The sequence below is a fragment of the Oreochromis niloticus genome, linkage group LG3 (genome assembly GCF_001858045.2).
Source record: "Oreochromis niloticus isolate F11D_XX linkage group LG3, O_niloticus_UMD_NMBU, whole genome shotgun sequence".
Lineage (NCBI taxonomy): Eukaryota > Metazoa > Chordata > Actinopteri > Cichliformes > Cichlidae > Oreochromis > Oreochromis niloticus.
In genome coordinates this window covers 41,670,012-41,685,304 of record NC_031967.2, presented here as the reverse complement: position 1 = coordinate 41,685,304, position 15,293 = coordinate 41,670,012, and the positions used below count along the sequence as shown (strand labels likewise).

At 43.2% G+C, this 15,293-nt stretch overlaps 1 protein-coding gene across 3 annotated transcripts in view; it reads right to left on the bottom strand.

Annotated features, from left to right (window-relative positions):
• Positions 1–15,293, bottom strand: part of LOC100704195 (F-box/WD repeat-containing protein 7) — a 51,183-nt gene that overhangs the window by 4,856 nt on the left and 31,034 nt on the right. For all 3 annotated transcript variants that reach the window (XM_019363308.1, XM_025905543.1, XM_003456468.5), the window contains 10 exons: positions 11,385–11,467; positions 10,189–10,324; positions 9,468–9,602; positions 9,247–9,370; positions 7,053–7,180; positions 6,853–6,966; positions 1,928–2,109; positions 1,464–1,689; positions 1,284–1,350; positions 124–267 (listed from right to left, as the gene is read on the bottom strand). In XM_019363308.1, coding sequence (XP_019218853.1) covers positions 124–267; positions 1,284–1,350; positions 1,464–1,689; positions 1,928–2,109; positions 6,853–6,966; positions 7,053–7,180; positions 9,247–9,370; positions 9,468–9,602; positions 10,189–10,324; positions 11,385–11,467 — 1,339 coding nt within the window. The remainder of the gene's footprint in view (positions 1–123; positions 268–1,283; positions 1,351–1,463; positions 1,690–1,927; positions 2,110–6,852; positions 6,967–7,052; positions 7,181–9,246; positions 9,371–9,467; positions 9,603–10,188; positions 10,325–11,384; positions 11,468–15,293) is intronic.

Sequence of the window (15,293 nt, the reverse complement as noted above, 5' to 3'; positions counted from 1 at the left end):
TCAGGCTGTTTTATTGCTGAGTCGGCGATATGGCGCACAAGTTCCACGGCGACCCTCACCTTCAAGCTGCTCTCATTGTTTAATCTGACAGCTTCCCTCTGAGGGACGTTACCGGCTTCTCACCTTGCAGCGTGTGGAGACACTGTCCTGTCCGGATGTCCCACACGCGCACCGTGGAGTCGGCGTTCCCAGACACCAGGATGTTGTCTCGCAGCTCCATGCCGCTGGTCAGCGATTGGTGGCCCGTCAGCGTGTGGACACACCCACCTGAACAGGACACACTCGTTTAGCTTAGGCTGGCACCCATGCGTTTCGTTTTCATTTGCAATGTGATTTGCAGATTTTTATATGATGACAGCAGGTTACCACCAACAGGGGGCGCCACATTTGGAAGCTGGATTGGAAATATTAAGATTTATGTAATGTGATTTAATGAGAATTCATCAGAATTAAAGAATACCATTTATATGAATTCTCTTCAACACAGAGTAACACAGGGTTTCTTCTGCTTATCCTTATTTTCTGCCACATTCATACATATGTTATATGTGGACATAATAGAGGAGGCTCATATTAAACATGACCAAAGCGTCAAATGACTAGGTCAGAGAATGTAAAGGAATTCAGACCGCTCTAAACTCTCAGGTTCAGCTTTTTCTACTCTTGGGCCTGCACGATGTCACTGAGAGCAGATATGGGCATCTCTGAAACAGAAGCCCCGCCCACCTGCTGTTTAAACCTTCTGTGTGGAAGGGGCAGCCAATCAGAATAAAGTTTGCTTGAAGAAAGAGAAGCTAAACCAGCTTGTTTTAGACAGAGGATGAACTGTGTGGCTGCGCTGAGGCCCAGTATAGGACAGATAAGCATCATTTTGAATTATGAATCATGCAAAGCTGCTCTAGTGGAGTCCAACAATATTACAGGGTCACTGAGCATCATTGTATTTATTCTGTTTAAATTATATAAAAGTGAAAACAGGCGATTGCAGCAGCTTTCTGCATGCATTATTTGCCACAAACCATTAAAAATCCACCATATTTGTTTTTATTTCTTCATTTATCACAGAGAAAGAGGCAGTCTGTAATCCAGGCTGCTCGTGTTTCAGTTATGTGTAATATTTAAAGCAAAATAAATGTATAGTAATAATGATAAACACAGCCCCTCATCCAGATTTGCTGCCCCCTAGTGTCTGAATACAGAAATAAACTAATTAAATAACTCTTAAAGTGTTTTCAGGTCTATTCAGGTTCACAGTGAGAAAACAAAGTCAGTGAGGTCTCTACCTGTCTCTGCGTCCCACACTTTGATTGAAGTGTCCAACGAGCCGCTCACCACGAACACGCCGTCAAACTGCAGACCGGGGTGGGAGAGGTGGAGTCAAAACCAAAACAAGGAGCTCAAAGATGCTAAACTGCCTCATGTAGAGAGCTCAGCTCAAAGACTCCTGCTCTGTGTGTGTTTACCTGCAGCGAGTACACTCTGTTGGTGTGTCCCTGCAGTGTGTGCAGGCACACCTCTGTCTCGGGGTCCCACACCTTCACCATGTAGTCGTAGCCGCCCGACACCACGCGGCGCCCGTCGTACTGAACGCAGCGCACAGCAGCCAAGTGGCCAGTCAGGACGTGCTCACAGCGGCCAGTCGACACATCCCACACGCGCAGTGTGGTGTCCCGAGAGCCCGACACCACCCTGAGAAAAAGAGAGAGAAAGAGAGAGGCATTACATCGCTGCAGTGACAGCCAATCAGGTCAAGGTGAACCGAGGTGTGTGATTTTATCTCTGTTAAAGCTGTGCTGACCCAGTTCTATGAGTTCATGTGTAGCTTACATTAATTTGTGTGTGTGTGTGTGTGTGTGTGTGTGTGTGTGTGTGTGTGGGTGTGTGTGTGTGTGTGTGTCTGTAGCACACACAAGAGTGAGTCTGTTACCGGTTGCCGTTGAGATGCATGCAGCGCACGGTGGACGTGTGTCCGTAAAGCGTGTGCACACACTCGCCGCTCTCAGCGTCCCACACACGCAGTGTCCGGTCTGTGGAGCCGCTGATCACCGTGGTAGCCGCCATCTGACTGCACCACACCCCACCGGTGTGACCCGTCAACGTCCGCAGACACTGAGGGAGAACAAAAGAGGGAGACATGATGATTAAACAGTGTAATGACTGAATTTAAACTTTGCATTTTAATGATAAAATGCATGAAAACATTCAGACTGAAGACCAGTGATTACAGATAAAGTTGCATTCTTACTGCACTTTAAACTCAAATATTAGAGTTTGCATTTGGAACAGTCGAGGTCGAAGAAAAGCCAACACGTTCTTCCTCATTCACTTAAGATAAAGGAATAAAGAAATAATCTAGTGCTCTTATCTGGGCCAATGAAAGCCGTTATTCAGGGTTTTTCCTGCTCGGATCAAATTAAAAAAACAAAACAATCAAAGCTTGCAGTTTGCATAAACACAGCGAACATTAAACGTCTCTCTCATTCTTTGCGAACGCATGTGAGTCAATATTTGTTCCACTTTCAGGGACAGCCTTGAGAGACAAACGCAGTTTCACCTTGAGGATGTTGTAGCGATAGTTGCCATGGTAACAGTGGCAAAACTTTGCCTTGGCAACTGTTGCAGACACAGAGGAAGACACTGCGGGCGCCGACACGAGCGCTCGCCGTTACTACACGACTGCCAGCGGCTCGTACGCGGCGGCGCACACGCCTCGTCACCCCCGCAGACTAAAACATCGTGAGGGTGTGTGTGTGTTTTTCTTTCTGCAGGGAACAAAATGACTTCACACACACACACACACACACACACACACACACACACAGACAGAGGCAGGTCTAGGCGGATGAGCGAGCAGGTGTGGCGGACTAACGAATGTTTAACCGAAACCAGATGAACGACCTGAGTCTGTGATCTCGCACCACATACTGAGTTCACTGTTCTATAGTGCTGCCTGTGTTACTGCAGTTTATATAGTGCACTCAAAGTATCTCACAATGCCTCACTGTAAGTAATGTACAACCAAGGGTCACTATCCAAGCATTGTATCCCATCATGCACTGTTGCTGGAGTAAGAGGCGCTAAGGCGCTGGCTGGTTTACAGGACAGAATTTCATGAATGACAGGAATTCTGGAGCTTCATCAGAGTGTGTGATCGTGTTCCCGTTATGATACGGGTCAGCAGAGATGAGCTTCCTCTGAAGGGTGACCGGTCTCTCCCTTAGAGGCGGGGTAGAGCCCCTTGAAACGAGCCATAGCAAACAGCGCCTCACGACAGAGTTAAGGTCAAACTGTGGCTCTACCGCCTGAGCCGCAGCCACGTGTACAGCAGCTCATGTGTGAATGTCAGACAGAAAGCACTCTGGCGTAGAGAAAAACGCCTGTTGCATGGAGTGCTTTGAGTGCTCGGGCAGCGTAGAAAGCGCTGCATAAGAACCAGACCATTTATCATTTACCAAAATGACGTCATATGTGCTGTCGCGAGCCACCGTTTCTGCCAGTCCTGCACAGCTCGACTTTTAAAATTTGGCATGTTGTGACGCTGCAGCTGGGTTACAGACGTGAGGTACGATCGTGTCGATTTAACCGCAGTTTTAATGATGCATCAGGAGCTCAGACAATCACAGATTAGAGGGACATGCTGCAACCATTTGAAAAAGATGACACTGTGGAAAACACTCAAATTCTCCTGATGTGGAGGTTTTGTCTGAGTGGCGACACCCGTCGTTCTGCAGAATGCTGCTGCGGCTAACAGCAGTGATAAGTGGATGTGATGTCACAGTGGCATGCAAAGCGTCCCACGCAGCGGGTTTACTGAGGCTTAACTCTTTCCACCTTTGATGCTTACAAGGATTTAGCTTTATTTCTCCTTTCTGAACTGAGTAGTTTCTGTCATACTTCATAACAACAGGTGAGCGTGGTCGCTGCCTACACGGCTGCCCTCGGAAAAACCCAGAACCTGTTTGTCCGTATAGATTCTTGGGTCATAAAGTCATAGTAGTCTAACGAGCTTAAAAAGAAGGTGACAGGACTTCTGTAAGTTTTTCATATTTACATACAGTTGACAGAACTCGGGTAAGGGTACAAGGGAGTTGGTCAAATACCATCTTTAAGGGGAAAAGAGTCGAGCAGCTTATTCGGGGGCGTCCTCCACATTGACAGTAACCAGCGGAGGTGGTTCAGCATGGGATCTGGATGCCTTCTGGGCACCTCTTAGGAGGACACAAGGGAAAGTATGGCTCTCAGCTGGCTTTGGGAACGCCTCGGCGTGACCTAAACTCGAATAAGTGTCAGAAAATGGAAGATCAGAGGAAACGCACCTCAGCATGCTGGGTAATTCCTGTCAGGAACGACAACAGTCTGCTAGCGTTAGCAGCTTTTAAACCAGTGAGCGCACTGAAACATATTGAGGATTGCTCTTCTGGTATTACTCCCCTTTTTTAAAGAGGATTTTCCTTATAAAACAAGACGAGCAAACAGTAAAACACTGAAACCAGGAAACTAATCAAGATTGAAGCAAATTGTTATTACATGAGCTGAAATCTCCTTCAGCACAATCAAAGATGTGTTTGGCATTCTGGTCATGGTTGCTTTTGGAAGGTTTTAAACTATTTTAAAAGGACCTGCAGGGACCCATAAATCTGTTATTTTGTGTAAAACAGCCTTGTCTTGCAGAACATTTTGCGGAGTTAAATTAAGATGATCAGTTGCAGCACTGAAGACGTGCACTTGCAATCAGACAGCTTCTTGGCTTCTGCAGAGAGGGCTGCACTTTATGTCAACATTACATTATCCTCGTCTTGGTGCAGCGGGTAGATGGAGAATCTGCAACAATGGCAAAAGCTTAGCTGGCTTAAGATGAGTCCGGGCATCTTTTCTCCGAGGACAAAGGAGGGATTTATATTCCAGCAATGTTCCCTGTTTATTTAAGGAGCTTTTCATGGTCTGAAATAAGGTAAAGGAGAGCCTGTCACCTTTCTCAATGCACTCTGATTGCACATTGTGTGTTTAACAGTCTGCGGGTGTTAAACAGGAAGGTTTACAAAAACACAAACACGCCAACAGAAACAGACACTTTCTCTACACCTTTAACACAAATGTGAGTATTCAAACACAGATGCCTCGGGTGGTGTCTGTCTGTCTCTGTGTGTGCGTGTGTGTGTGTGTGTGTGTGTGTGTGTGTGTGTGCAAATAGCTTCCCAGCGACACACCCCGATTGACATGACAGGTCCGCCTGTCTTTCATCCGTTCAGCCACACTGAGCTTCTCGCTGTCCTATTAGGTCACGCTGGCCTACATATTAAAATCTTATTCAGGTCAAATCTGAAGCTGAGAGCAGCTCGCACGCAGCATAGTCCACTTATTTCATGATAATGTCTTTTACTGACAATCCTGAAGGTCATCTTGATTAAACACTTGATAGCTTCAAATTTAAACCCAAACATATTTGAGCTACAATTCTTTGAAATTGGAGATTGAAATGTGGTAAAATATATGTTTGACTTCCAGACGATTAATCCCACAGACTGACCGTTTCCTCTCGCTGCACCCCGATGTTCACATTTCCAGGCTGAAGTGAAATCTGTCTATGAACTCGAGCACCTGTTGTGGACTCAAAAGTCCTTCTAGAAGCAAGTCTAGCAACTCAGCAGCCATTCTGGATCAAATCCAGGGAGTTACTCATTGTCCTAATTGCTCTGTGTTTCTTCCTCTGTATTAAAAGATGTGAATGAGCGCGCGCTCGCTAACTGATCTGCAGGTAACTCACTTCCTCCCGATGACAGCCTCCTACACAAATACCTGCCCAGGACAAAAGATTCACTCATTCATCTTTCACTCAACCAGCCACACCTGCATCTACCTGCGGCTCTTCCATGTGCTTTGCTCATCAGTCTGAAGGCGTTCGTAGGTGCGTGTCCCTCTTTATTCTGAACTGGTTTCATGTTTATATCAGACACAAAAGCACTCCACATCACTCTCCTCTCCTGATGTAGAGCAGGGATGTTACATTATAGTGTTTCTGTTAGTTTTTACTCATTAAAGATAAACATCGCCTTCCTGTATTCCCCTGATGGAGGTGCAGACACACCCAGTTGACTCCTGAAGCAAAAACCCTTCATTTCTCGCCCCAGTTCAACTATCGGTCCAAATGCTACGACTCTGACTCCAAAGATGGAAACGTTGTTGCATGAGATCTGATGATGGTGTGCAACAGTGATTATTTCTGTATGGGCAGACCCCACCCTCACTGACCTCTGATGCACATCCAGTCATTTTGTTGTTTAAGGGGGATTGAAACAATTTCAGTTCAGACACGAGCTTCACAGGTTACTTCTAGCAGGCTTGTTTCAGGGTATAAAGACTTAAATTCTTGTTCTTGCTTGATGAACTTGGGCTCATGGATTATGCAGTATTTAGATGATCTTTACAGAAGTTTCCATGTTTCCTAATCTTAATTTTGTCAAACTCTATATGGTTCGTTTATTTTTAGGGTGGTGGTAAATCATTTATCTGATAGGTTTTATTGTGAAGTACTACAAAATAAAAGTCATATTTGTTCTGAATTTGACTTGCAAAAATAAAAGCCTCACTTTTTTTTAGCGAAACAGCTCCTGCAGCCCTACAGAGTAAAAGTGGCTGCAGAAATATTCACACTAAATGTACTGTGAATATGTGAATTTCATAATAAATGGACTGCTTCTAGAAATTTCACAATGCTCCAAAATAAAAGCGCACACCTTGCTTGCTAGGCGACACAAACAAACACACTCATACACCCATGTGATCGTGTGGTCGAAGCAAAAGAAAACAATCGTATCCATAATCGATACGTCCGTCTCTGCTGCTGCGTCCTACCTTGCCGGTGATGGCGGACCACACTTTGAGCGTATTGTCATCTGAGCCACTGACAATCAGGTCGCCGCTGAACTGCAGGCACGTGATCACATGATCATCGTGACCTTTTAACACCTGCAAAGACATTTAAAGACAATCAGTTCACATTTACATCTCAGACAGACGCTGTTAAACCGAGGTGGTGTGTGCGTGTGCGTTACCATGGGTTCCCGTGTGTCCCCCTTCCTCCAGTTGGTCTCTATGCGATGTTGTCTAATGTAGGTCGATTTCCACTCGCTGACTGCAGCACTTGGTCGCCTGCGACGAGACGACGCACACTCTGATATACCTGGAGAGGGAAGCGAGTGAAAGGATACATTTCAAAAAGGAGGCGCTACCCCTCAGTCTCCTACGGCGTCTCCATCTCAAGTTATCACATTCACTAACTCAGGTGTCCGTGCCGCCCACCTGCATGGCGCAGTGATGACAATACCCCATCAGCCTGTTTGTTTTGTTTTTTAAACAGCTGCGGGCTAAAAACAAATCAAGTCCCTGACATAGTGCCACACCTTTTTGGAAGGAAAATAGGAAATCTGATCAGCAGATTTAAATAAAGATTATAAGACAAAAACAGATTTCTAATCAATATTTGGGGAAGCCAGTCCATGACCGATGATGCTTCATTGTGTTTTTTTCTATCCAGAAATGTTTTTACCACAAGAAGACATTTCATCACCATACCTGAAGTTCACCGTAGTGTAGCCGAATAGCATCTACTGTGACTTTACTAAAGTAGACCTACTTTAAGCCAACATTCATTAGTATGTAAGATGAGTGTGGTTAATGAAGGTTAGCCGCATTTATATTCTCACTGAGTTCTTGCTAACGTCGACACCGATCCCAGCAGTATGGCAAGGAGTTGATAATTAGCCTTATTTGTGAAGCTGGTGAGCTGCAGTCAGCACCGGCTTCATTAGTATGGCTGTGGTGTGGCGCTAACGTTAGGTAGCCTCATTGGTATGGCTGCTGAGCGCTGGCAGTGAATCTCGGCTGACTGGCAGAATTCCCAGACACACACACACACACACACACACACACACACACACACACACACAGCCACTGCATTGCGCTGAATGAAGGCGCAGTGACGGACTGTGTGTGGCTGTATTTGCATGTTTCACTCAGGTTAGAAAGCACCATACATCCAGCAAGTTCCCGTCTCTCTATTTGTATTCTGTTTTCCATATTCCTCTGTGAAAACAGTGGAAAAACACCTGCAGCCTTCAGGTGCTACCTGATAAAACTCACACTCGCAACAGAAAACAGAAGGAAATTAATATAACAATGTGCTGCTGTCCTGGGCTTTTAAATGTAATTATCACCCTCAACCTCAAAATAAACTGCAATCGACTTCATTTTGCCTTTGACTGAATCATTTAAATATTCAGGTGCCTTTTTTATTTGATTTGCTAAAGCTGCTGAGGTCCTCTCATGGTCAAACATCCAGTCATTTTATTTAGATTTAATTATAGTTGAGATGATTATCTCTCCAAGGAACATTAACTGCTTCGCTAACCAAGCAGACAATACAAGTTTATCTAATGCAAGGCTCTTAATTTGGAGTGTGTTCATTTTTAAATAAACCACAGTAAAGTGAATATCTCTGGATCACAGACCACACAAAGTAACACATAAATCAATAAACTGTAAAAGTCTTTTTTTAAGAACAAAAAAGTGGAAAATATTAGTTAATGTATGCAGTATGTATTATTATTGTAGGCTCTACCTTACAATATAAAGTGCCTTAAGGTGACTGTTGTGATTTGGCGCTGTATAAATAAAACTGAACTGAAATGAATAATGAAAATAATTCTTCATTAAAGTTCAAAAATTATCATATTGTTTTAACCTAAAAAGGAAAACTTGCTTCCACAGCCTTAAACACTGAGTGCAATTTATTATAAATCTGTTGAATATAAACTAATCTACAATTCTTGATATTGATATTTCAACATAATCTTCAGCATTTTCATTTTATGTTAGTTTTCTATGGAGAACGTTGCATTATGCATTACATTGTAACAAGCAATGTTACAGCATAGCATAATGGCTACATTTAACATACGTTTATGTTAAATGTAGCCAAATATAATTCCTTTAAGCTCAAGTTTCAGAGTTGTCTGAACACTAAAGAGTTAAAACAGCTGGTTTCATCCTAAATAAAACGATGACTTGTGAAGTGAATACAGAGGTGTTTCAGTTTTTTTTTTCCTCCTCAAAATGACCTTTGGTTGCTGAAAGACTTCAGATTATAAAAGTGTATATATAAAAAAAAAAAAAGGTTTCTCTTAGTCCCTTAAGGGCTCAATCGTAAGTTTTAACTCTTACTGAATAAAACGTGACGATCGTCATTACCTTCCTCGCGGCATTTCTCCCTCCACAGCAGGTTGTCTTCAGCCAGGACCCTCCAGTACCTGCAGGTCTGAGCGGCCTGCAGCAGGTCTCTGGGAGCCAGGAAGGTGAGCACATACAGGGCTAGCTGCAAACACGGTGATAAAACACAACATTTGAAGCGTGCTGCTCATCAACGGGGCCACATTTCTCAGACAGCAGAGCGGACTGCTTTTGTGCTGTACCTCTTTGGGCAGAAGTGATATAAAGTCTCTCTGGAACTGAGGCTCAATGACCTGCATCATGTGCTTCACCTGGCTGGTCTCACACCTGTCGATCAGCTCGTCCAGAGCCAGCAGCCTCTCAGGGCCGCTCCACATCTGTGTGAAAAGGGAGCGAGGGGAAACATTAGCACAGGATGAAGAGACAAAGATTTACATTTACTGTTGGCACTGAAGTGCCTCCGTATAAAGTGTTAACATTTTTGCTTACCGCTTTGTTTTCCTGTGTAATTTACTTTTTATTTTATATTGTTATATTTCTCCTCTTCTCTGTGTGTGTTTCAGGGTGTGTCATCTTTTACTTTTTGTTTTTATTCCCTTATCTCTAAACTGCTTTGAACTGTCTCTCCAAAGAGATCATGTTTTTTTTCCCCATTTAAATGTCTGCCATCTCTTTGTGTGTTTGTACTTGTATGTTTTTTTAGTTACATAAGAACAGCTTGGAGGCAGCACCACTCTGCCACTGTGTTTGTGCAGCGAGTGGAAGATACACTACACTTTACCAAAAAGCAGGAAAAGCAGAGACTGATTTAGCTGCTGTCCTTGAAAAACCAGGACCAGTGTCTCTGTTCAGATGTGCATATAAACTGTGCACTGAAATTTTGCTATTAAAAGTTCTTCGTTGGATTTTATTTAAATATAATCTCTGGATTATCTGGGAGAACGTGCTTGTACGTGTGCTGACCTGGAAGGTGTGGAGCCAGTCCTGCAGGCCGGAGGGTGGCGGACCAGAGGTGACGCGTCGTCGCTGAGCTGAATGTCCGTTAGCCAGTCGTAAGTCACCGAATGTGGTGGGCGTGGCCTGAACCAGACTGGATGGACTGCAGACAGAAGCAGGAGCAGCAGAAATGTGACAGTTTAGCATTTTAAACCTATAAAACATCCATCCATGCATTTCAGGAGTCTGTTACACCTTTCCTTTGTCCTTTTGCTTTATGCTCTGAACTGGTAAAGCTGATTTAATTTAACCATTTAACATTCTAATTAAATCATTAATTCATTATTAAAATTCAATACAAATCATTCTTGGATCAAATCCACTGTGGCTGCTATATTCATTAATGTTAGGAGAGCAATGAATTTAACTTTTCTGTGTCACAAAATCTGCATGGACAGAATCACCAATCAAAACCAACATGGGGAAGATAAACGGCTGGCAGAGTGTCGGGTCTAGTCGACGGGGTGTTTCTGAATGTAAACCCTGTCTTGCTGGTCCTCCTCTGCTGCAGGATGTCTGCAGGTGCAGATGAGAGCAACTAGAAGCCCGGGGGGTGGGGCAATGGAGAACTGAGTTGGCAGCCAACTGTTGCACGCTGCCAAAAACGGAATGGATCGGAGACGCCGAGCTATCAGTGTGATACAGGAAGCCCTAGGCAACCAATAATCATTCCCCAGGTTCACCTACACAAACCTTGTGAGTTTGGTTTGCTTCAGGTAGAGTTTGTCTTTTAGTCATGTTTGCTAGAGCTGAACTAAAAACCAAGTAGGTCTGGGCGTTTGGGAAGGGGCAAAAAATGCACAAAATCAGCTTTGTAGCAAAAATAAAAGCAGAAAAAAAGAAGAAAAATAGAAGAAAAAAAGACTTTTAAAACCTTGAAGGAGCAACTGAAGCAACAGGTACTGGGCGTAAACTGCACGCATGATTAACCTTTATGGAGGTTTAGTTACATTGACGACCAGTTTTAAACGTTATGTTGGTTTGCATGTGAAACTAGCTCTAGACTGGGTGCCATTTTGGTGCAAAGCAGGTAAATCAGTTATAGGACCTTTGCTCACTTCATGTTATCAGAGCATGCTAGCATGTTGTTCCAAGTATTCCTAGTTTAGTTCAACAGTATTGAGGAAAGATTTGCGCTGATGTTAACAAATCAAATGTGGTACCTGAGGTATCCGTTGCCTTTGCAGTGCTTCTTCCCCGAAGGGAACGGCCGGCCGTCTGGACCATGGTCCAACTTCCTCTTCATCTAAAGAAAGATAAAGAGAGAAACCATTACAGACTGTAACCCTCCCGTTTTGGAACAACAACAGAGCAACAAATGGAGCTTTGTAGGCCAAACTAATTGGATTTACCAACCGGGCTCCCAAAGCCCCACTTTGCTGCACGCTGGTGATTTGATTATTTGCAAATACCATAAAATAAGTCTGTCAGATCATTACCTGATCCGTCTGATCAGGTAATGGTGGGGTTGCATCTCATAAAGAATAAAGACTCTCCATGTGAAAAACCATTTTAAAAAGCTTTAACTTCTCCACAAACCACTTCAAACGCCACAGGAGCTCTGGCTGCAATAGCAGTTTTTATCCAAGGGCCACAAAACTGGTTAATCCGGCCATATCCTTCCTCAATGGAAATCAGCTAAAATAAACACGCGCAGCTAGAAGTTTAGCATCAGCACAGAAAAACAAAAGCAGACGACATTTATATTGTATATGTGCCTAAAGCATGGGACGAGGATGAGAACAAAGCTAATGACTTCAAATCTGCACAGACAAAACAAACCACACAAAGACCATTTCCAACAACTTGAAAAGATCAGGACACACTGAGGACTACTGCGGTCGGCTAGGGATTTTATTTCCACTTGATTAAAGAGGCTGATGGTACGACTTCCACAGTAAAAAGTAAGACTCAGACTAAATAAGTCAGACAACAAACTGAAGCTCTAGAGATCGGTAACACAACACATACCAAACTAACAGCTGTTCTTGTACTAAAACAAATATAGACAAGACATATTTTAAAAAATTCCATATATGACGTAAAGCCCATTATTTACTGTCTATCACAAAGCTAACACAGGGACAGACAACATTCACACTCACATCTACAGTCACTTGCTCACGACCTTACTGCTGTGAGGTTCCAGTGTTAACCACTGCAAAACTATGCTGCCCAGCATGGTCCTTAGTTTGAACAGGACAATGTAGTTTTTCTTATGTGACCGCCCCTCTCTCTGCCGGTGCTTAAACGGTGCTCGAACCGGTGCTCGAACCGGTGCTTAAAGAATGGAGAACACAAAATTGGTCCAAAAACCTCTCATGTTCAGCTGTTTTTTTGTAAAAAGATAACAATGTTAGCCTTTTCTGCAGCTATAGGGGATTTATGGCATCACTCTTGGCTGGAAGCAGTGCTTAAACAATGGAAAAAAACACAAACTTTGTCCAAAAAAGCATGTAACTACGACGGTGTTTGCTAGTTCACCTTACATGCATTAATGTAATAATGTGGTTAGCCTACTCAACGTGAATTACACACGAACAACATTAAGCTCCTCACGCAGAGAAGAACGGCTGCTGCTGCCATCATCATCCGTCATCATTTCTGCTACGCTGACAGGGCTAGGGGCCAGGACTCTACTCTTCGGGTTCTTGGGGGATGTTGCTAACTCTGGGTCTGATAACAGGCACCACACCTGCAGTAGATGTGCACGGTGTGAGGTCTCGCAGCAAGCTATCAAATATGGCGCATTTCTCGGCTTTTAACAAAATGCTATGCGTCGCCAGGTGTTTCATCAGATTTGAGGTGTTACCTCCTTTGCACAGTATCACCTTAAAGCACTTGTTGCAGGCTGCTGAGTTTGCATCTTTTGCAGTGACGTACAGCCAGACTTTTGACTGCTTTGCCTTGGGCACTTTTAATCTGTAGCTCTGCTCTAAAAGAACGTACGTACCTGGGCCCGCCTACTATCCTTGCAAAGGTAAAATGACTGGCTAGAATTCAAAGTGTATGACATCTCAGTAAAAAAAAGCACCGAAATATGCGCTGCTTTTCGGTCTGGTTACTACCGTTTATGTCAGAACCGGTGCCATAATGGCACCGGATACCGGTACCCATCCCTATTCAGGAGACTGTTATTGTGGTTTGGCACTATCCAAACAAGAGTGAATTGAACTGAATTGGTATCCTGCATTTTAAAATATAAACAGTATTATGTAATAAAAAATAAAAGCTGACCATACACCAGATTGGTATAGAATTTAGAAGTCCTTCTAAATTGTTTAAACCAGTCTTTCGTGACTACCAATAATTAACGGATTATAGCATATTTCAGCAAATGTGTCATGTTTTACTTGTTTATTTTTTTAATTTAGCTCTTCAGTGTGTGACCGGTCACTTACTATATCTAACTTAGTTTGGCATTTGGGGAAAAACGTTGCCCTTCCTCGGTCTACATGGTCTAATCATTCGCCATGCCCCAATTATCTTTACAATCATCGATGTGAGCCAGCCTAATTCATATTAGTCTGCAACCAGTGTCTGCACTCATGATGCCAGCGCAGAAAGAGCTAGAGGAGTTCCCACGAATGTTTGTGGGTTTCTGGGTCGACCCTGCGGTCAGAAAGACGACCAAACAGTTGGAGCAGAGTCCATGTCATCAAAGAGCTGCAGATAAACCCGAGGCCGTCTTTTGAACCGCAGAGATGCTGGAAACACCTACGCCGCCAACTTAGACAAAGCGAGGTCTGAATCAGCCTTCTCTCCCTCTCTCTCTCTCTCGCTCGCTCTTCTCTGAGCATCTATCGCTGTGAATGAACGCAGGAATGCAGAAAATCAGAGGAATGTCGCCGGTGCAGCGCCGCTCTAAAATAGCCTCCAACACACACACATGCAGAGGATAGCATCTGTGTGTGTTCAAAATTAAACACGAGCAAGGAGCACCTGTAAATATTTCAGATTGTAGATTATCAGAGGGCGTTCTTCACTCGCTAACATAAACTCATAATCTGCTTTCCATTTTCAGACTCCGTGTCGCTGTATTTTAATAGCAGATGCCGCGTCTGTGTGGATTTGATTAAGCCGGAAAAAAGAAATAAATAAAATAAAAAGGAAAAAACTTGACCTGGGGGGGCTGAAAAACTGAAGAATGTGTTTACTGTTAAAACCAGAAGACTTTGGCTTTTGGGTGGGTGGCAGAGAGGAGGGACACATCTGTGCTGTAGCAGCAAAAATGTCCGAATCAAGCTAAACTGCATGCTTACTACTTTGACTTTGTGGAGGGTTAGCATCTCTGCAGCTTCACCCGGTGACTTAAATCAAGTTTATAATGTTGAAAAGAGGAGGATACGCTGTGGCCTTACATCGACCTAGGTGCAATTTTGCCGGGATTTACAGTGAAGTCTCCTTCCATAAATCTGTGTTTTTACAATATAGAGAAGGAGCTAACATCCATTTGAAGCTCCGAACGCAAACAAACACTAGTTATTAAAGTTTTATCTGACTTTAAGTAGATTTCTGCATCCAAAAATGGCAGTTTTACAGCAGCTGCTGTCTCTAAGGTGCATCTTTTATTCATATTTTCAAAGTGCAGCGAGGTGAAGGATTCAATTTAAATAGAGTTTAATTCATTTGTATTAGATTTTCTGGGTTTCCTGCAGCTTTTTCTAGCTCAGTCCTGCTATTTATACATCAGTGTTACAGATAAAACTGTCAATTTAAAAGACCTTTGAATTTTTAAATAAGTTTAATTTTTATATTTTTCTTCTTTGAAACATCTTTGTAACTTAAAAAAAAAAAAAATCACATGAGCATTAAGGAGACAAAAACAATTCTCTGTTTAACTGATTGTCATGGATACTGATTGTTTTAAACACCATGTTAAATGTGAACTGTGAAAAAAATGGATTTCTAAGATTTCAATCCTTCAGTTTGAAGCCGTGACGATAAATTAGCATTTGATGTAGAAGTCATGTATCCGCTTAATTAATTTCTTTTGTTTTGTTTTCCACACCTGGATGGAGGCAAATGGCATTTTTTAACTTTCTGCTCCTGTGGTTTGAAGCCAACAAGAC